Source organism: Procambarus clarkii, chromosome 1 (genome assembly GCF_040958095.1).
Source record: "Procambarus clarkii isolate CNS0578487 chromosome 1, FALCON_Pclarkii_2.0, whole genome shotgun sequence".
NCBI lineage: Eukaryota > Metazoa > Arthropoda > Malacostraca > Decapoda > Cambaridae > Procambarus > Procambarus clarkii.
Window position 1 is genome coordinate 37,592,239 of NC_091150.1, and position 23,402 is coordinate 37,615,640.

Below are 23,402 nucleotides of genomic sequence, written 5' to 3' on the forward strand. Positions count from 1 at the left end.
CATACATAGAAGACACACACACACACACACACACATGCCCAGTACTAACAAAGATAAAGGTCTGAGAAGATATGATCACTAAGTACAAGATACTGAAAAGAACAGACAAGATAAATAGGAGGTCTATTTCAGAACGAGGAGTCACAGTTATAATAGAGGGGGAGGGGGGGGGGGGGGGTCGCAGAGAGTGAGAGGTGTGCGAGGATGTGTTCATCTGTTCACACGTAGTGTGGATTTGGATTACATTTAATAACCCGTTTAAGAGCTCCGAAGCACCAGGAAGTTGTTTATAACAATACTAATCAAACTGAAAGATGTACAGGTTTCGCAAGTGGCTGTCTAAATGCTTGATCAGTCCATGCCCAGGGATGACATAGGATAATTACCTGGAGTAAATACGATTATATGACAGGAACAACGTGAGACCCGTGACTCAACCAGACAGTATCAACAGCAGGCGCGGTATATATACCTCAAGCACCAGGTGCTATATAACCTGGGAGTAGGGGGCCCAGGAGCTAGCTCTCACTTTGCTTACGTATGTCCAGAGAAGCACGGGTAAGTCAGCAAGCAGAGACACCAATTATAACCTGCAATGTGCCAGCCACAGAGCCGACAGTCACCAGAAGTGATCAACATTGACTACCAACTCTGACACGAATATTGGCTTAGAAGCAGATTAGATTAATTAAGATCGCGAGGAGTGATCCAGAGTGGCAGGTGAAGAGGGAGAGGGGAGAAGGAAGAGGAGGAGAAGCAGGAGAAGGAAGTGGAGGAATAAGAGGAGACAGGATGTAGAAAATTGGCGGAGAAAGGGACAAATAAGGGACGGGGAACGAGTACGAGGAGACGGGACGGTACAGAGGGGATGGGATGTAATAGAAATAAAGGGAAGGGTGGTGAAAGGAGGAGTGACTACATGAGAGTAATGAAGTCAGAGGAGAGATGGAGTGTGTTGGTGTAGGCTTCAAGGTCTCTGTGTTACAGACGCGTGTCCTCTGTGCTCCACAGTCTGGCTGTCTTACACAGCACAATGGAGAACAACTACCGTTCACGTTCCCGGAGAACGTGCAACAAGCACCTGGAACATCTTGCTGAGAAGAACACCAGTGACAACTTGGAGATAAGTTACACCCTGAGAGAACAACAGTACCCCTCAGCGAAGGACAAGGAAACAGTATGAGGACTGGAAAAGAACCTTCAATTCCCAAGACAAGGAATACCAGCAAGTCAGACTCGACAACAAGGTGACGGAAACAAAGATAATACCCACAGTGTGCAGAGGAAGACGACTGCAAATCATATCAGCCACAAGAATGGTGCCCTCCGTGCAACCAGGTTATCCTCAAGAGGAAGGAGGAATTCCACCAAGAGCAAAAGTTGGAGAGTGTGGGAAGTTCCAAGCCTCAGGTGTTCGGGGCAGAGCATGTGAAGGCCAGCCCTCAGGGGACCAATGAGGAGTGTGTGCACCAAACTACACCTGAGGTCACAGTGCCCGGGAAAAGGTCAACAAAGGAGACGTGGTCAACATGTCCGAACTGCTCCCAAGACCATTATGTTCGTAGCAAGTCATGTCTAGCACGACCGAGAAATGGACTTCATATGGAAAGAAAACTGAAGCAGCAACACTATATATATACCAGTGCCTCAACCAGCACACCAGGCATGGGCATCCCCACCTACACGTGAACCCCGGGCACACCGTCACCAGCAGTTGTTGAGTAAGTACTCACACTAGGTGAGTACTCACACTAGGCGAGTACTCACACTAGGTGAGTACTCACACTAGGCGAGTACTCACACTAGGTGAGTACTCACACTAGGCGAGTACTCACACTAGGTGAGTACTCACACTAAGCGAGTACTCACACTGGGTGAGTACTCACACTGGGTGAGTACTCGCACAAGGTGAGTACAGTACCCACACATGAACGCAGGGTGTGGGAATATCCAGAGCAACTACACTCCAAAACCCCAACTCACAACATCTGTCCAGATTAGCAGCACCAAAATAAATAAATATAGTGCCACAGATATCATCAAGCACAGAGGCAGCGGAAAAGCCACTACTGAACACAATAACCCAGATGGAAAGCCCCACATAGCAGCCGAAAGTTGCAAACCCACAAGAGAAAATGCAGCAGCAGCAACAGCCACAAGAGATACAACAGGAAGAGCCAAGAACAGCATGAAATCAACTTGCTTCACGTGGGCCAAGTACATCACCGCCCACAGGAAGCACGACTGCAGGAACGTCAACAAGAAAATCTAGAAAAGTCTCACGATCTGCAGGAGATAACAGGCAATTACAAGAGACCAGAGCAGCAAAACCAGAAATTATACCGTCAAAATCTCCACGAATCAGACGACTCCGTTCACACGTAGGTGGATAAGAATATAAGAGGATGTGGCTGGATAAGAACGTGAGAGGATGTGGCTGGATAAGAACATAAGAGGATGTGGTAGGATAAGAACATGACAAGACGTGGCTGGATAAGAACATGAGAGGATGTGGCTGGATAAGAACATGAGAGGATGTGGCTGGATAAGAACGTGAGAGGATGTGGCTGGATAAGAACATAAGAGGATGTGGCAGGATAAGAACATGACAAGACGTGGCTGGATGAGAACATGAGAGAATGTGGCTGGATAAGAACATGACAAGACGTGGCTGGATAAGAACATTGCGAGGATGTGGCTGGATAAGAACATGAGAGAATGTGGCTGGATAAGAACATGAGAGAATGTGGCTGGATAAGAACATGACAAGACGTGGCTGGATAAGAACATGATAAGACGTGGCTGGATCCAGTTAAGAACAACCTTACAAAGGCCTTCTACTGAATCGTTTTAACTTCCATTCTAATGTTACACACAGATGATGTCTTTACATCTCAAGCCCCTCCACACAAGCCAGGCTAGCTGCCTGTAGAGGCAACAATATCTTGAGGTTATCTTGAGGTTATCTTGAGGTTATCTTGAGGCTATCTGTAGATGATTTCGGGGCTTTAGTGTCCCCTAACAAGCACGTCTCGCTGGGATGGTGACGTGATCAGTCCAGTGTTCCCGGAATGGATCTGACGACCAAGATGGCCGACCTGCCTGACACCTTAACTGCCTTATACGGTCGCTGCTGTCATGCCTGGCATGACAAGTGCCGCCTGCGGTCCATAGTGACACCACCTCGTCCACACCTGCCTTGTATAGGCCTGTGTCCCCCACAGCTGCTGAGTGAGAGGGTAGGCCTATGCTCCGCCCCACTGCTGAGTGCTGGGGTAGGCCTATCCCACCACCGCTACTGAGTGCTGGGGTATCTAGTACCCGGATTCAGTATTATTTGCGATATCCTACGTTTTGGTGTTTACTCAAATTCTTGTTTGATTTCAATTTTATCATTATTTTTCTTTTTAGTGACCTTCAGGGAGGTCACCTGGAGTATAGTGACCTTTAGAGAGGTCATCTGGAGTATAGTGACCTTTAGGGAGGTCATCTGGAGTATAGTGACCTTCAGGGAGGTCACCTGGAGTATAGTGACCTTCAGGGAGGTCACCAGGAGTATAGTGACCTTCAGGGAGGTCACCAGCAGTATAGTGACCCTCAGAGAGGTCACCTGGAGTATAGTGACCTTCAGGGAGGTCACCTGGAGTATAGTGACCTTCAGGGAGGTCACCTGGAGTATAGTGACCTTCAAGGAGGTCACCTGGAGTATAGTGACCTTCAGGGAGGTCACCTGGAGTATAGTGACCTTCAGGGAGGTCACCTGGAGTATAGTGATCTTCAGGGAGGTCACCTGGAGTATAGTGACCTTCAGGGAGGTCACCTGGAGTATAGTGACCTTCAGGGAGGTCACCTGGAGTATAGTGACCTTCAGGGAGGTCACCTGGAGTATAGTGACCTTTAGGGAGGTCACCTGGAGTATAGCGACCTTCAGGGAGGTCACCTGGAGTATAGTGACCTTCAGGGAGGTCACCTGGAGTATAGTGACCTTTAGGGAGGTCACCTGGAGTATAGCGACCTTCAGGGAGGTCACCTGGAGTATAGTGACCTTCAGGGAGGTCACCTGGAGTATAGTGACCTTCATAGAGGTCACCTGGAGTACAGTGAGTCACTATAGCCTCGCGGCTGAGTGGACAGCGCTCGGAGCGGTCGTAGTTCTAAGGGCCTGGGTTCGATTCCTGGCCGAGTCAGAAACTAATGGGTACAGTTTCTTTCACCCTGGTGAAAGAAACCTAGCAGAATGAGTGAAAATCCCTGTTCACCTAGCAGAAAGTATGTACCTGGGAGATAGAGATCTGCTATGGGTTGCTTCCTGGGGATGTGTGTGTGTGTGTGTGTTTGTACTCACCTAATTGTGCTTGCGGGGGTTGAGCTTTGTCTCTTTGGTCCCGCCTCTCAACTGTTAATCAACTAATGTACAGATTCCTGAGCCTATTGGGCTCTATCATATCTGCACTTGAAACTGTGTAAGGAGTCAGCCTCCACCACATCACTCCCTAATGCATTCCATTTGTCAACTATTCTGACACTATAAACTTTCTTTCTTATATCTCTGTGGATCATTTGGGCACTCAATTTCCACCTGTGTCCCCTAGTGCGCGTGTGCCCCTAGTTAGAGAGACGCACAAACAGACAGGCAGGTTTAGAGACGGACAAACACACATGCATTCAGGCAGACTTGAAGACTGACACGTTGGCTGGAAGACAGGAGCTTCTTTTAGTGTCAAAGTGGTTGACAAATGGAATGCATTAGGAAATGATGTGGTGGAGGCTGACTCCATACACAGTTTCAAGTGTAGATATGATAGAGCCCAATAGGCTCAGGAACCTGTACACCTGTTGATTGACAGTTGAGAGGCGGGACCAAAGAGCCAGAGCTCAACCCCCGCAAGCACAACTAGGTGAGTACAACTAGGTGAGTACAGGAGAGTAGATAGCCAGGAAAAGACAGAAGATCAAGAAATCAGGCAAGCAGACAGACAGACAGGCAGGCAGACGGGATGGGTAGGCAAGACACCCCCAAAGAGCCACGGGGAAGAGCATGACAGGTCGAGAGAGGTCGAAGACCGGAAGGAAATTAGAGTCTGATTTCCCAGACGGTTTAACAGGCAATCCAATGCCATTTGCAACGGTTTACTTATTAACCTGTATGGCCATCTGTACATATATCTCTGTGTGTCTGTCTGTCTCTCTCAATGTTTTATTGTCTGTCTATCTTTTCTCTCCGTCTCTGTGTGATGAGATAATACTTGGAAACTAAGAAACTGAGATAGAGCGTTAGGACGCAATGATGGAACGTAATTCACTAGTTGATCTCAGCCACGAAAGCTCAAATTGCGTTCGTGAAAACTGAGTGTGGTAGAGAGAGAGAGAGAGAGAGAGAGAGAGAGAGAGAGAGAGAGAGAGAGAGAGAGAGAGAGAGAGAGAGAGAGAGAGAGAGAGAGAGAGAGAGAGAGAGAGAGAGAGAGAGAGGGGGGGGGGGGGGAAGGAGGAAGGGAGGGAGGGAGAGTGCAGGGGAGGAGGGGGTGTTGTATTTCGAAATACGTTTCGAATGCCCTTCTCTCTTTCTCTCCCTACCCACCCATCGCTTATTCTCGCTATTCGTTTGAGGGGATACATAGAAACGCTGGGGACGTCCCTCTCTCTCTCTCTTTACCCACATGTAGAAGCAAACATCCGCCCTCCACACACACACACACACACACACACACACACACACACACACACACACACACACACACACACACACACACACACACACACACACACACACACACACACACACACACACACACACGCACGGTAACAGCTACCTAACATTCCCTCATGCGACTGGTCACTTTAGGTATATTGGGAGTGACGATCTGACCTCCTGCGAGAGGTGACAGTAATATATTGACATACACTGCGGCCGAGCCTATTCGTCCACGTGGCCTGGCTGGTAGAGCGACGGCTTCGCTTCTTGCATCTTCCATGTTCGATCCACGATGGTCCAAGTGATTGAATGCCGTTCCTTTATCCCCTTTCCTCGTATCCCAGCTCCTTATTCTGGTATTTCAGCTCCTTGCATTCTCGTATCCCAGCTCCTCGTTTTCATATCCCAGTTCCTTGTCCTCGTATCCCAGCTCCTTGTCCTCATGTCCTAGCATCTTGTCCTAATATATCTTCCAAGTACCAGGCAGTAATACTGTAATGATTCCCAACAGGGGAATGAATTTCCAAGTTTCCGTGAGAATTCTGTTAATTTTCCTTTAACCGAAAATAGGAAAAAAAAAATAACAAGCGTGTGTTAAGCTGAATGTCCCCTTCACGTGCAGCTTTAGCTGAGAACAACACTTCAGGGCTTCTGATACACGGAGGTATGTGTTTGTCGCAATAAAATGACTTGTTTATTTTTGCTTGCTCGATCTGTTTTAATGTAGAGGTCTGAAAACTTTGGTGGAGAAGAGAGAGAGAGAGAGAGAGAGAGAGAGAGAGAGAGAGAGAGAGAGAGAGAGAGAGAGAGAGAGAGAGAGAGAGAGAGAGAGAGAGAGAGAGAGAGAGAGAGAGAGAGAGAGAGAGAGAGGGGGGGGGGGGAGAGGTGGAGAAGAGAGGGAGAGGGGAAAGAATGGTGGGAAAGAGAGAGGGAGGGGAATGAGATATCATAACTTAGGAACCACTCTAATATACTGCCTTATCGCCTTCTGTTAATAATTACCGGATTACCTCAACTTAGAGATAGAACAACAACAACAACAAATAGCAAAATAGATAATTTTTGGTAGTTATTGATAGATAAATTTATGAAAGATGTAACCCCAGTCAGGTACAGTTATTTTAAAGTAGAGTTATCTGGAGTATTGTTAAGGTTCACTTAGGTAACCTCTTATGTGGGGTACTAATTAGTTATCGAAAAAGAGTACTGCTATTAAAAAAACTGAAAAGGATCCTCCTTTAGGATCAGTTATTTGGGGAACAGTCAGTAAGTACGGTGAGTAAGTACGGTGTAGCTAGAGTACTCTTCATAGAGAACATTTAGCACAGTTACAGACTGTGATAGTATAGAGTTTGCCTATGTATAGGGGCCCCCTGTACCCAGTTAGAGAACAGCTGGGGACGGTACAGTTAATTACATGGTTTTTAGCACAGTTAAGGAGCACCTAGAGAAGGTACAGTAAGTTATACCATCAAAGCCATGTTCAGTTAGGATACAAAAGATACAGTCAGGGTACAGCAGACAAATACAGTTAGTAAGGGTATAGTAGTAAGCTTTGATTAGGATACAATTAGGACGCAATAATATAAGTTAGGATACAGCTAGAATACAGTTAGGGTACAGCTTGTTAGAGTTCAGTTATTTAAGGATAATAGTGATAAGGCATTTATAATTATAGTAATTTTACAGATCACCAAAGTACAATAAGGTTACAGATCACCAAAGTACAATAAGGTTACAGATCACCAAAGTACAATAAGGTTACAGATCACCAAAGTACAATAAGGTTACAGATCACCAAAGTACAGTAAGGTTACAGATCACCAAAGTACAGTAAGGTTACAGATCAAGGTACAGTCGGGTACAGCGAAATATTATCCCTCCAAATAAAGCATCTATAATATAAGTTAATATAATCACAAAAACTCAGTACTCGAGAGTAAGACGGAACTATTGAGGTCAAGGATGACCGAGATGATGTTCCTTCATCTATTGCCTTGGACCCTCGAGTCCCACTCCATCCTTGCCTTCAAGTTCAATCCGCGCAGTAAATGTAATGGAATTATTTTTCCAATTTGGATTTTTCATGGCATGGATTGTGTGTGTGTGTGTGTGTGTGTGTGTGTGTGTGTGTGTGTGTGTGTGTGTGTGTGTGTGTGTGTATGTATGTGTGTGTGTGTGTGTAGAACCAACACCCCTCATGCACATATGTGCGTCTCTCCAAGTACGTACAATCATCATACCATATGCATGCCTGTCCCTAAGTAAAAAAAAAACTAACAAAAAACTAAACACTTTACGACAAGAGGAGATAAAATACCACATTTTATGTACGCATAAAACCCAAAACAGGAAGTGTGGGTGATGGGGCTGGCTTCTGACCGCACCCGGCTCTAACTGCTCTCGTGAGGTGACCTTTAACGACCCTCGGGTTGACAGAACGAGCGTTGGCAGGTCTACCTTACAGGGTGTGAAGGGTGATGGTAGGTCTACCTTACAGGGTGTGAAGGGTGATGGATGGTCTACCTTACAGGGTGTGAAGGGTAATGGAAGGTCTACCTTACAGGGTGTGAAGGGTGATGGATGGTCTACCTTACAGGGTGGGAAGGGCGTTGGAAGGTCTACCTTACAGGGTGTGAAGGGTGATGGTAGGTCTACCTTACAGGGTGTGAAGGGTGATGGAAGGTCTACCTTACAGGGTGTGAAGGGTGTTGGAAAGTCTACCTTACAGGGTGTGAAGGGTGATGGAAGGTCTACCTTACAGGGTGTGAAGGGTGTTGGAAGGTCTACCTTACAGGGTGTGAAGGGTGATGGAAGGTCTACCTTACAGGGTGTGAAGGGTGATGGAAGGTCTACCTTACAGGGTGTGAAGGGTGATGGAAGGTCTACCTTACAGGGTGTGAAGGGTGATGGTAGGTCTACCTTACAGGGTGTGAAGGGTAATGGAAGGTCTACCTTACAGGGTGGGAAGGGCGTTGGAAGGTCTACCTTACAGGGTGTGAAGGGCGTTGGAAGGTCTACCTTACAGGGTGTGAAGGGTGATGGTAGGTCTACCTTACAGGGTGTGAAGGGTAATGGAAGGTCTACCTTACAGGGTGTGAAGGGTGATGGAAGGTCTACCTTACAGGGTGTGAAGGGTGATGGTAGGTCTACCTTTCAGGGTGTGAAGGGTGATGGAAGGTCTACCTTACAGGGTGTGAAGGGTGATGGAAGGTCTACCTTACAGGGTGTGAAGGGTGATGGAAGGTCTACCTTAAGGTGTGATGGGTGATGGTAGGTCTACCTTACAGGGTGTGAAGGGTGATGGAAGGTCTACCTTACAGGGTGTGAAGGGTGATGGAAGGTTTACCTTACAGGGTGTGAAGGGTGATGGAAGGTCTACCTTACAGGATGTGAGGGGTATTGGAAGGTCTACCTTACAGGGTGTAAAAGGTGATGTTAGGTCTACCTTACAGGGTGTGAAGGGTGATGTTAGGTCTACCTTACAGGGTGTAAAGGGTATTGGAAGGTCTACCTTACAGTGTGTGAAGGGTATTAGAAGGTCTACCTTACAGGGTGTAAAGGGTGATGTTAGGTCTACCTTACAGGGTGTGAAGGGTATTGGCAGGTCTACCCTACAGGGTGTTAAGGGTATTGGCAGGTCTACCCTACAGGGTGTTAAGGGTATTGGCAGGTCTACCGTACAGGGTGTTAAGGGTATTGGAAGGTCTACCCTACAGGGTGTGAAGGGTGATGGAAGGTCTACCTTAAAGGGTGTAAAGGGTGATGGAAGGTCTACCTTACAGGGTGTGAACGAGCTACTTGACACACACCGGATCTGAATGAACACGGTTAACAAAGACAAAGAAAGTTTACTGTAAACCTCATGTTAATTCCTCAAAAAACTTAAGCGTTTGTATCTTCAGAAATGTAAACAAATAAATACAATAAATAAACGATGAGCAGGTGAGTATAGTTGTTGACGATGGTGAAAGCTACAGTGATGATGAGCACAGTGATAGTGACGATCATTATCATAATAATATTGATGATGAAAACAATGATGATTAAAATGACATCTCAAGATGGTGAAAATAATCATTATTCTAATATTCATGATGATCGCAATTTAATGATGAAGGTTAATAAGACGGAGGACAGACGCTTGAAGAAATGATGATTTAAGAAAGGCTGAAAGGAGATGCAAGGTGATTGGCCGATAACTCTCCAATCAGCGCGTCCCTCAGGCAGCAGCTGTCGTGCCGTGTGTGTGTGTGTGTGTGTGTGTGTGTGTGTGTGTGTGTGTGTGTGTGTGTGTGTGTGTGTGTGTGTGTGTGTGTGTGGTCTGTTGGGAAGTATTCCTCAATCTGTCTATCGATTATTTACTTCACGCTGTCTATCGACATCGGCTCACCATTCAGCTGGGTGACTGCTAACTAAGGTGTCGTTGCTGTGTCACGACACCGATTGACTGATAAATAATATGCTACCCAAGAGGTGGCACGGGTATGAATAACCCGTAAGTGGTAGTTTTTTGTTGTTGAGTAAACTTATACTGTGTGCTGAGGTTGCATTTAATCGTCAGGCTGCTATCGTGGGGGAGGATAGTGCTTGACAGTATTTATGAGGGTGTCCAGCTGCTGGACACCTTTTTTGACCAGAAGAGTGGCAGTGTTGATGGCTTCAGGGTGGTTTCTGCAACATTCAGGGACTCTTAAAGCTCTTCTAAGGTCGTTGGTTGCTTCACATTCCAGGAGATAGTGAAGTAGTGGCTTATCTGTGATTGTTTAGCAGAAGATGCATTCCCACTCTCTGGGTTCACCAATCTCCCAGTTGCATCTGTAACCTAGACGTAATCTATATAACCGAACTGTTATTTCCCTGTGGATTCCTTTTGAGATATTTATCCCTGGAAACACAAACCGAAACTGTCTCTATTTTCCGCTTGTTACAACTTGTAATAAAGTTGTTACATCTAGGCTTAACGTATTTATGACGTATTAGAACGTTGTTACAACTTGCTATATTGGTTGTTATAACTGGTTAGGAAGTGTTAAAACGTATTCGAAGGTTGTACCAACGTCGTAGTTTCGGTGTGTGTTTGGCGGGAATTAACCTTTCTAACTTGGTGGCCTGAAGATACCATATTGCAGAGGGCGAACCTTCAGCTGCTCTCTGGTGTAGATGGGCTTTGTTGAGGTGTGAGAGTTTTTTGGTGATGATGTTTTTTATGTACTCCAGGCTGGGATGGATTGTTTTATGTACTCCAGGCTGGGATGGATTGTTTTATGTACTCCAGGCTGGGATGGATTGTTTTATGTACTCCAGGCTGGGATGGATTGTTTTATGGATCACTGGATGACGAGTTGCCAATTTACGTAAATCTCCCGTTGTTGTTGTTGTTGTTTAAGATTCGCCACTTAGAACAAAAAGTTCCACGTAGCACGGGCTATGGTGAGCCCGTAGTGGACTTACCAGGCACATTTTTTTTTTTTTTTTTTTTTTATTAAGATATGAGGTACATCTGCATTAGTGCAGCTACCCTAGACTATATGAAGCGGAGTACAGTGTGTCAAAAAAGCTAACTAGGTGATGCTAAAAAATCCCCATCACACAGGATGGTTAAGGGTACGAAATGCCAGACTTCCAGCCACTGTGCTTGCTGGGAACCGTAAGCTGTGATTGGCTATTACTCACGGTGTCTCGACCAATCACGGCGCCCCTCCTGTCTTATACATCGGGTAGGTAGACAAAGTGTTGATTTTTTATCGAAGTGGATTGGAAGGTGGAAGACGTGAAGAGGGTTAGTTAAGTCTGGCTCGTGTGTGATGACCTGTTTGTGTGGTCCGGGGGAGAGCTGTCCTGTGTGTGGCCCACACCTCAAGGGGGTTACCCTGCAAGGTTTACCACAGGTCAAGGGGGTTACCCCTGCAAGGTTTACCACAGGTCAAGGGGGTTACCCTGCAAGGTTTACCACAGGTCAAGGGGTTACCCTGCAGGTCAAGGGGTTACCCTGCAAGGCTTACCACAGGTCAAGGGGTTACCCTGCAGGTCAAGGGGTTACCCTGCAAGGCCTACCACACCTCAAGGGGGTTACCCTGCAGGTCAAGGGGTTACCCTGCAAGGCTTACCACAGGTCAAGGGGGTTACCCTGCAAGGCTTACCACAGGTCAAGGGGTTACCCTGCAAGGTTTACCACAGGTCAAGGGGTTACCGAGTAAGACTTAGCAAAAGTCTAAGAATTATATGTTAATTCCCCTTAGTATCCTCGATGTCGTTATCATGTCCTCCTTTTTCTTTCTTTCCTACAACGTGCCGGGGTCCAGTACCCTCTGTCTTTCCTAGTAGCTCAGGATTTTCAGCTCAGGGACGAGCCATGTCGAGAATCTGTTGACCTTTTTAATAAACAAACTAAGGCTGCATACTCAAGAGCAGGTCTTATGTAGATTTTGTATATTGCTTTGAAGGCTCCATATAAAAATTCCTAAGGGCCGTCCGGACGTTGCTAACGAGCCCTCGTTACTGGGCTAACCCGTGTTGCAGGCGTCAGATTAGTGGTTAAGTCAACTTAGAAACCCTTTTTCTCTCCTGATGCATGTTGTTGTTTAAGTTTCGCTACCTGGAACAAAAAGTTCCAAGTAGCACTGGCTATGGTGAGCCCGTAGTGGACTTATATATATACCTGATGCAGGGATCCGGCTCCCTGTCACTCACAGCTCCTGCGCTCCACTTCTTACTCCGGTTCTTGTCTTCAGCACCTTCATCTTTCTTGTCTTAGCGTCGAGGAGTCGTTGTCCACACACACTCCAGCAGCTGCCTGGTGAGTGAGCCACATTCTCCTACATCAGTTCTCTTGTGTACACAGGAAATCATGATGCGTCCTAGTACTGCCCCTTGTGGTGCTTGTAATTACCTGAGTGGAGTTACAGGATGAGAGCTACGCTCGTGGTGTCCCGTCTTCCCAGTACTCTTTGTCGTATAACGCTCTGAAACTATTGACGATTTTGGCCTCTACCACCTTCTCACTTGGCGTGTTCCAACCGTCTACCACTCTGTTTGCAAAAGAAAGCTTTCTAATATTTTTTTGCATCTTTGTTTCCTTAGCTTGAATCTACGTTCTCTAGTTCATGAAGTTGCTGGTTTCATGAATTCGTCTTCGTCAATTTGGTCGATTCCTGTCAGTATTTTGTACGTGGTGATCATATTTCCTCTTTTTCTTCTATCTTCTAGTTTTGGTATGTCTATACGCACTCTCACTACGATAATCAGTAAATGATTATCTCTCGTATCCCAGCTAGTGAACCTGTTCACTAGCCATGATACTCTTACAGGTCTTACATGTAGTCGACGTTGAATATAATTCAACGTAGCTTCATGATTATTTAACACAGGCCTCTAGTCTCTCCTCGTAACTCTTGCTTTTAAGTTCCAGAAGCCATTTTATAGCATGCCGCTGCGCCTTTTCCAGTTTATTTATGTACTTCTTGAGATTTGGGCACCACACAACTGCTGCATATTCCAGTTTTGGTCTCACAAAAGTCATGAACAGTTTTCTAGTATTTCACCATCCATATAACTAAAAGCCAGTCTGAAGTTGGAGAGCGACACATACGCTCCTCTCACAATGTTCTTTATGTGTTCATCTGGCGACAGTTTACTATCCTAAACCACCTCCAGGGCTCGTTCTTTATTAGAGTTCTGTAATTCCTTTACACATAATTTGTAAGTTATGTGTGGCCTATTTTTTCCAATTCCACATTCCATAACATGGCAATTAATTCACATTAAATTCCATTTGCCACTTGTTGCTCCAAGCACTTATTTTATCTAGATCAATTTGAAGGGCATTGCAATCTTTTGCGTCTCCTATCTTCCCCAGTATCTTAGCATCATCCGCAAACATGTTCATATAATTCTGTATTTCTTCTGGTAGATGGTTTATGTAGACGATGAACATTACTGGTGCAAGAACTGAACCCTGTGGTACTCCGCTAGTAACACTCCTCCAGTCAGATACATTCATTGTCTCTGATTACCTGATGAAATTTAAACAAAATTCCTCCACGTCAGAAGTCTCCCTGTCATCCCTCCAGCATATTCCAGTTTCCAGAACAACCTTTTGTGTAGGACTCTATCAAAAGCTTTTTAAGGTCCAGATAGACACAATACCCCAACCATCTCTTTCATGTGTGTAAGTGTGTGTGTGTGTGTGTGTACTCACCTAGTTGTGCTTGCGATGATGAGCTCTGGCTCTTTAGTCCCGCCTCTCAACTGTCAGTCAACTGGTATACAGATTCCTGAGCCTACTGGGCCCTATCATATCCACATTTAAAATGGTGTACGGAGACAATCTCCACTACATCGCTGCCTAATGCATTCCACCTGTTAACTACTCTGACACTGAAAAAGTTCTTTCTAACGTCCATGTGGCTCATTTGGGTACTCAGTTTCCACCTGTGTCCCCTTGTTCGCGTACCACCCGTGTTAAACAGTTTATCTTTATCTACCCTGTCAATTCCTCTGAGAATTTTGTAGGTAGTGATCATGTCTCTCCTTACTCTTCTGTCTTCCAGTGTCGTGAGGTGCATTTCATGGAGTCTTTCCTCATAACTCATACCTCTTAGTTCTGGGACTAGCCTAGTAGCATACCTCTGAACTTTTTCAAACTTCGTCTTGTGCTTGATAAGGTACGGGCTCCATGCTGGGGCTGCATACTCCAGGATTGGTCTTACATATGTGGTATACAAGTTTCTGAATGATTCCTTACACTGGTTCCTGATGGCTGTTCTGATGTTAGCCAGCCTCGCATACGCAGCAGTTATTTTTTTATGTCTGCTTCAGGAGACAGGTTTGGTGTGATATCAACTCCTAGATCTTTCTCTCTGTCCGTTACATGAAGGACTTCATCTCCCATTCTGTCTGGCCTGTGTCTGGCCTCCTGTTTCTACTGCCAAGTCGCAATACCTTACATTTACTCGGGTTGAACTTAAGTAGCGATTTGTTGAACCATTCATTCAGTTTGTCTAGATCATCTTGTAGCCTCATACTATCTTCCTCCGTCTTAATCCTCCTCATAATTTTTGCATCATTAGCAAACAATGAGAGGAACGATTCTATACCATCTGGGAGACCATTTAAATATATCAGAAACAGTATAGGTCCAAGGACTGAACCCTGCGGGACTCCACTGGTGACGCCTCGCCAATCTGACGCCTCCCCCCCTCACAGTGACTCTGTCTTCTTTTACTTAGGTACTCCCTTATCCAATGGAGTGCCTTCCCTTTCACTCCTGCCAGCATCTCCAGCTTTTTCACTAATCTCTAGTGTGGTACTGTGTCAAAGGCTTTCTGGCAATTCAAAAATATGCAGTCTGCCCACCCCTCTCTTTCTTCCCTGATTCTTGTTGCCTGGTCGTAGAATTCAATTAATCCTGTGAGGCAGGACTTGCCATCCCTGAACCCGTGGTGATGCTTTGTCACAAAGTTCCTTCTCTCCAGACGTTCCACTAGCTTTTTTCGCACAATCTTCTCCATCAACTTGCATAGTATGCAAGTTAGGGACGCTGGCCTGTAGTTCCGTGCCTCCTGTCTGTCCCCCCTTCTTGTATATCGGGACTACATTTGCCGTTTTCCAAATTTCTGGCAGTTTACCTGTTACCAGCGATTTGTTATACACCATGGAGAGTGGCAGGCACAGTGCGTCTGCTCCTTCCCTTAGTATCCATGGTGATATTCCATCTGGGTCTATAGCCTTTGTCACATCCAACTCTAGCAAAAGTTTCCTTACATCCCTACTAACTCTTCTAGTGGTGCCTGGTTAAGTATTCCTTCTATTATCTCTGGAACTTCTCCTTACTCTAATGAGCAGACCTCCTGGAATTTCTTACTGAGTTCCTCACACACTTCCTTGTTGTTTGTAGTGAACCTGTCTGCCCCTGTCCTCAGTTTAATTACCTGTTCCTTCACTGCTGTTTTTCTCCTGATGTGGATAAAAAGAACAATTGTTTTATAAACAATGTGTGTGTGTACTTACCTAATTGTACTTACCTAATTGTGCTTGCGGGGGTTGAGCTCTGGCTCTTTGGTCCCGCCTCTCAACCGTCAATCAACTGGTGTACAGGTTCCTGAGGTCTAGGAACCTGTGTGGTCTAGGTGTGTGTGTGTGTGTATCTGTGTGTGTGTGTGTGTGTGTGTGTGTGTGTGTGTGTGTGTGTGTGTGTGTGTGTGTGTGTGTGTGTGTGTGTGTGTGTGTGTACTTACCATGGGTGTACACCTTGTGCGCAATTTTGTGAGACCAAAACTGGAATGTGCAGCAGTTGCATGGTGCCCAAATCTGAAGAAGCACATAAAGAACCTGGAAAGGTGCAGCGGCATGCTACAAAATGGCTTCCGGAACTAGAAAACAAGAGTTACGAGGAGAGACTAAATACATTAAACATGCCAAAACTAGAAGATAGAAGCAAAAGAGGAGATATGATCACCACATACACAGTACTAACAGGAATCGACCAAACTGACAGAGAGGAATTTCTGAAACCAGCAACTTCACGAACAAGATGACACACAGTCAAGCTAATGAAACAAAGGTGCCGAAAAAAAAACATTAGAAAGTTTTCTTTTGCGAACAAAATGGTAGACAGTTGAAACAAGCTAAGTGAGGTGGTAGTGGAGGCCAAAACCGTCTGTAGTTTCAAAGCATTATACGGCAAAGAGTACTGGGAAGACGGGACACCACGAGGGTATTCTCATCCTGCAACTACACTTAGGTAATTACCTTAGGTAATTACCTTGTGTGTGTGTGTACTCACCTCCATTATTTTTCTTCCAATGGTATTACAGACGCCACCTTAACAAATATAACGCAGTTTACACGAGTAAACCACAACAACGTTATTCATCTATGAGGAATTCTCTGGAGCGTGATTGCGGTATCGAACACCGCAGGCACCTAGTGTCTTGCGGTCATCTAGGGGCATGTTTTGGGCAACCCAGAACATGGGGTTCGATCCCAACTCCTTGCTCCAAACAATTTATCATTATGCAATTTTGGGTGACAATTAACAATTATATTTAGATCTGGTTAAACTTTAATTAGATCGGCTGAAAACTTTCGGTGATATGAGTAACACAGAACTTTTCTCCGTCATGTTTTAAACTGTGTCAGCGTCGACCTCCCAAATATTAGCTGATTATTGTAAAAAAAAAAAATTATCATGTGGCACTGTTGAATCAACTGAATAATTGCAAACAACAGTCAGCTAATTATTGTAGATATAAATACATATGCTTAAAATATGGCATTGATGGACATTGAGTCAGCTGATTATTGTAAACAACAGTCAGCTGATTATTGTAAACAACAGCCAGCTGATTATTGTAAACAACAGTCATGTGATTATTGTAAACAACAGTCAGCTGATTATTGTAAACAACAGTCAGCTGATTATTGTAACAGTCAGCTGATTATTGTAAACAACAGCCAGCTGATTATTGTAAAAAACAGCCAGCTGATTATTGTAAACAACAGCCAGCTGATTATTATAAACAACAGCCAGCTGATTATTGTAAAAAAACAGCCAGCTGATTATTGTAAACAACAGTCGGCTGATTAATATAAACAACAGTCAGCTGATTTTTGTAAACAACAGTCAGCTGATTATTGTAAACAACAACCAGGTGATTATTGTAAACAACAGTCAGCTGATTATTGTAAACACCAGTCAGCTGATTGTTGTAAACAACAGTCAGCTGATTATTGTAAACAACAATCAGCTGATTTATTATAAACAACAGTCAGCTGATTATTGTAAACAACAATCAGCTGATTTATTATAAACAACAGTCAGCTGATTATTGTAAACACCAGCTAGCTGATTTGTTATAAACAATGCGAGTCATGGCGGCGACCTCTCACCACAATGATAAAGAAAGATATAAAGTTGACCAAGTCAACTTTATCTTTCCACACAATATTCATTTATTTTTCCTTCTTCTTCCTTCTTCTTCCTTCTTCTTCCTTTTATACATTAACATCACATTATTCTCTACTTCCATCATAAATCTTCCCCGCCCGGACGTTTCCTCTTATCGGCCTGTCCAATCTGCGCGTTGACTTGACTGATAACAGATGTTTGGTTCCTATAATTGCTGCAGGATCGTCGGTCTGAAAAAGCCTCTATCATGTCCCGCCAAAAACAGTGACTCCTTAGGTGTATTTTTTTTTTTTGTGGGGGGGGGGAGAGGGGTGGGGAGAGGGGGGGAGAGGGGGGAGAGGAGGAGGGGAGAGGGGGGGAGGGGGGGAAGGTGTGTTTGTACGTCTCTCTTAAGATGATTCATTAAACATTGTTTTCGTGTAATGGTTTAATGAGTACTCTGTTGCGTGGAGTAATTTTTGCATTTCAGTGATAAATGGTGCATTTAGTGCGAGTATTTTTTGACGGAGTAGAAATTGTGGATTTTTTTTTTAGTTTTTTTTCGGTTAAGGATGGTGCAGGGATGGAGAACGGAAGAGGGATAGTAGTGGAGAGAGGATTGGATAAATGGATGAGAGGGAGAGACTCAAGGTAGGATTAATGAGGAATGAGGAATTGAGATAAGTGGAATGGATCGAAGATAGAAGTAGAGAGAATTGGACAGGAAGACAAGAGAGAGAGAGAGAATAGGAGTTGAGTATACAGGATAGGGGCTTAGGAGGTAACCTTGACAATAGAAATTGAGTGAAGTATACAGAAGGATTGACAGAAGTCGAGGACAGACATGAATAGTTGTTAGATAACAGAAATGAGCATAGATGGTTGATGGTTGAAAGAGCCATATAGTCCTATTCGAATAAAAATTTAAAGTACGCTACTTCTAATTAAATAAATAAATATCATACATTTTACAGTAATTATATACAATGTCATGATAAACAATTCCCATGGCAACAGTCATAATAATTAAAGCAATATAATTCTATAGGAAATATATAACAATATAATAATATTAAACACCAGGAAGGCTAATATACAAAATATAAACCCGAGCCGCCATTCTGAAGTCCAGGACCACTCGACGCCGTTCTATAGGACGTCGAGTACACAGGACTGCTCGACCACACTCTAGTAGCCTCGAGTACACATATACACAGGACTGCTCGACCTCACACTAGTAGCCTCGAGTACACATATACACAGGACTGCTCGACCTCACACTAGTTGCCTCGAGTACACATATACACAGGACTGCTCGACCTCACACTAGTAGCCTCGAGTACACATATACACAGGACTGCTCGACCACACTCTAGTTGCCTCGAGTACACATATACACAGGACTGCTCGACCACACTCTAGTTGCCTCGAGTACACATATACACAGGACTGCTCGACCTCACACTAGTAGCCTCGAGTACACATATACACAGGACTGCTCGACCTCACACTAGTTGCCTCGAGTACACATATACACAGGACTGCTCGACCTCACACTAGTAGCCTCGAGTACACATATACACAGGACTGCTCGACCACACTCTAGTTGCCTCGAGTACACATATACACAGGACTGCTCGACCTCACTCTAGTAGCCTCGAGTACACATGTACACAGGACTGCTCGACCTCACTCTAGTTGCCTCGAGTACACATATACACAGGACTACTCGACCTCACACTAGTAGCCTCGAGTACACATGTACACAGGACTGCTCGACCTCACACTAGTAGCCTCGAGTACACATATACACAGGACTGCTCGACCTCACACTAGAAGCCTCGAGTACACATATACACAGGACTGCTCGATCTCACACTAGTAGCCTCGAGTACACATATACACAGGACTGCTCGACCTCACACTAGTAGCCTCGAGTACACATATACACAGGACTACTCGACCTCACACTAGTAGCCTCGAGTACACATATACACAGGACTGCTCGACCACACACTAGTAGCCTCGAGTACACATATACACAGGACTGCTCGACCTCACACTAGTAGCATCGAGTACACATATACACAGGACTGCTCGACCTCACACTAGTAGCATCGAATACACATATACACAGGACTGCTCGACCTCACATTAGTAGCCTCGAGTAAACATATACACAGGACTGCTCGACCTCACACTAGTAGCCTCGAGTAAACATATACACAGGACTGCTCGACCTCTCACTAGTAGCCTCGAGTACACATATACACAGGACTGCTCGACCTCACACTAGTAGCCTCGAGTAAACATATACACAGGACTGCTCGACCTCTCACTAGTAGCATCAAGTACACATATACACAGGACTGCTCGACCTCACACTAGTAGCCTCGAGTACACATATACACAGGACTACTCGACTTCACACCTGGAACATCCAATATACGTGTTCTCAGACACTTCCAGTAACAGACAATTAATTTCCAGGTGTCAACGACCAGTTTGCTACAGCATCCAGGCAACTCCCCCTCCCCCTCCCCCCCTTCAAACACCTGACTCCCCATCCCCCTCCTCCAAACACCTGACTGACCTGACGACATTTATACACCAAACTAGTCTCTCGGTCCCGTGTTTGGTCATGGGGGGACTGTCTCTGTCTCCGTGGCTGCCACTGTCACAGCCCGTCAGACCACCTGGGCGCCTTAATCAGACGGAATGACAGACCGATTTTGCAAGTCCTTATGATACTCTGCTCACTATTTCACACCACTCAGCTCATCCCCCACCTCTGCTGATTTACACAGATGTATTCTGGTTATTTTGAATATGTAACTACTTTTAAGACTCTGGGGCCAGATTCACAAAGCAGTTAACGCAAGTACTTACGACCGTGTACATCTTTCCTCAATCTTTGACGGCTATGGTTACATTTATTAAACAGTTTACAAGCATGAAAACTTGCCAATCAACTGTTGTTATTGTTATAAACAGCCTCCTGGTGCTTCGGAGCTCATTAACTGTTTAATAATTGTAAACAACGCCGCCAAAGATTCAGGAAAGATGTACAGGTTCGTAAGTGCTTGCGTAACTGCTTCGTGAATCTGGCCTCTGTATAGACCAGTTTGTGGTGCTGGGGAGAGTGAGAGGTTAGTTGATGCTTCAAGAACTATACGAGTTACTGTCAAGTTTTTGTTGACTTTTCAGAATAGTATTAGTGGTATTAATGGATTAAAATAAAAAAAAATTGTAATAGCAACATAATTTTAAACGTTTACTTTCGTTATACTCGATTTAACGTCGCTTCAACGTCGATTTAACGTCGATATAACGTCGCTTTAACGTCGATTCTACGTCGATATAACGCCGCTTCAACATCGATATAACGTCGATTCAGCGTTGAAATAACGCCGCTTCAACGTCGATATTACGTCGCTTTAACGTCGATTCAGCGTCGATATAACGTCGCTTTATTAATGTCGATGCTATTTAACGGTAATCTTAAACGACGTTGAAGCAACGTTATAACCACGTTAAAGCGACGATGAAACAACGTCAAAACGACGATGAATCGACGTTCAAGCGACGTTTGAACCATATTATATAATATTATAATATTATATAACCATATTATATATCCACAGTGGTCGCTAAACACCGAGGGGCTATCATCCTCAAGACAAACAAGTCATCATCCTCAAGACAAACAAGTCATCATCCTCACGACAAACAAGTCATCATCCTCAAGAAAAACAAGTCATCATCCACAAGACAAACACGTCATCATCCACAAGACAAACAAGTCATCATCCTCAAGACAAACAAGTCATCATCCACAAGACAAACAAGTCATCATCCTCAAGACAAACAAGTCATCATCCTCAAGACAAACAAGTCATCATCCTCAAGATAAACAAATCATCATCCTCAATACAAACAAGTCATCATCCTCAAGACAAACAAGTCATCATCCTCAAGACAAACAAGTCATCATCCTCAAGACAAACAAGTCATCATCCTCACGACAAACAAGTCATCATCCTCACGACAAACAAGTCATCATCCTCACGACAAACAAGTCATCATCCTCACGACAAACAAGTCATCATCCTCAAGACAAACAAATCATCATCCTCAAGACAAACACGTCATCATCCACAAGACAAACAAGTCATCATCCTCAAGACAAACAAGTCATCATCCTCAAGACAAACAAGTCATCATCCTCAAGACAAACAAGTCATCATCCTCAAGACAAACAAGTCATCATCCTCAAGACAAACAAGTCATCATCCTCAAGACAAACAAGTCATGATCCTCAAGACAAACAAATCATCATCCACAACACAAACAAGTCATCATCCTCAAGACAAACAAGTCATCATCCTTAAGACAAACAAGTCATCATCCTCAAGACAAACAAGTCATCATCCTCAAGACAAACAAGTCATCATCCTCAAGACAAACAAGTCATCATCCTCAAGACAAACAAGTCATCATCCTCAAGACAAACAAGTCATCATCCTCAAGACAAACAAGTCATCATCCTCAAGACAAACAAGTCATCATCCTCAAGACAAACAAGTCATCATCCTCAAGACAAACAAATCATCATCCTCAATACAAACAAGTCATCATCCTCAAGACAAACAAGTCATCATCCTCAAGACAAACAAGTCATCATCCTCAAGACAAACAAGAAAACACATATTGAGGCGCTCCCCCCCCCCCCTCCATGAGTCGTGGTCCCTTTATGTGGCAATTACTGTACTTTTGTAACTATAAGAGGCACGATAATTGTTTAGTTAATTCAGGAGAGGTAAAATATAAGTGTGTTTACCTTGGTTTACCTTCTGTGTATAGTGGTTTACCTTCTGTGTATAGTGGTTTACCTTCTGTGTATAGTGTTTAGCTTCTGTGTATAGTGGTTTACCTTCTATGTATAGTGGTTTACCTTCTGTGTATAGTGGTTTACCTTCTGTGTATAGTGGTTTACCTTCTGTGTATAGTGGTTTATCTTCTGTGTATAGTGTTTACCTTCTGTGTATAGTGTTTACCTTCTGTGTATAGTGTTTACCTTCTGTGTATAGTGTTTACCTTCTGTGTATAGTGGTTTACCTTCTGTGTATAGTGTTTACCTTCTGTGTATAGTGTTTATCTTCTGTGTATAGTGGTTTACATTCTGTGTATAGTGTTTATCTTCTGTGTATAGTGGTTTACATTCTGTGTATAGTGGTTTACCTTCTATGTATAGTGGTTTACCTTCTGTGTATAGTGTTTACCTTCTATTTATAATGCTGTCATGCAATGTCTGGCATATGTTTCATCCCGAGTAGTGTGTGTGTGTGTGTGTGAGAGTGTGTGCGTGTGTGAGAGTGTGTGTGTGTGTGAGAGTGTGTGTGTGTGTGAGAGTGTGTGTGTGTGTGAGTGTGTGTGTGTGTGAGAGTGTGTGTGTGTGTGAGAGTGTGTGTGTGTGTGAGAGTGTGTGTGTGTGTGAGAGTGTGTGCGTGTGTGAGAGTGTGTGTGTGTGTGAGAGTGTGTGTGTGTGTGAGAGTGTGTGTGTGTGTGAGAGTGTGTGTGTGTGTGTGTGTGTGTGTGTGTGTGTGTGTGTGTGTGTGTGTGTGTGTGTGTGTGTGTGTGTGTGTGTGTGTGTGTGTGTGTGTGTGTGCGTGTGTTTGTGTGCGTGTGTGTGTACTCACCTATTTGTGCTTGCGGGGGTTGAGCTCTGGCTCTTTGGTTCCGCCTCTCAACCGTCAATCAACTGGTGTACAGGTTCCTGAGCCTACTGGGCTCTATCATATCTACACTTGAAACTGTGTA

General features: G+C 44.5%; 1 protein-coding gene across 1 annotated transcript; it reads left to right on the forward strand.

Annotated features, from left to right (window-relative positions):
- The first annotated feature begins 1,033 nt into the window (after positions 1 to 1,033).
- On the forward strand, positions 1,034 to 21,973 carry LOC138363048 (uncharacterized). Its single transcript, XM_069321889.1, has 5 exons — positions 1,034 to 1,177; positions 1,339 to 1,557; positions 2,236 to 2,381; positions 7,382 to 7,442; positions 21,227 to 21,973. The coding sequence occupies exons 1-5, from the start codon at positions 1,034 to 1,036 to the stop codon at positions 21,971 to 21,973; spliced, it is 1,317 nt and encodes a 438-aa protein (XP_069177990.1).
- The last annotated feature ends 1,429 nt before the right edge of the window (positions 21,974 to 23,402 follow it).

Excerpts from the sequence above, each read along its gene's own strand:
- LOC138363048 (XM_069321889.1), top strand. The coding sequence starts at position 1,034 with ATGGAGAACAACTACCGTTCACGTTCCCGGAGAACGTGCAACAAGCAC. Across the intron at positions 1,178-1,338 it reads CAGCGAAGGACAAGGAAACA|GTTATCCTCAAGAGGAAGGA; the intron begins GTATGAGGACTG and ends CCGTGCAACCAG. Across the intron at positions 1,558-2,235 it reads ACTGCTCCCAAGACCATTAT|GAAGCACGACTGCAGGAACG; the intron begins GTTCGTAGCAAG and ends CACCGCCCACAG.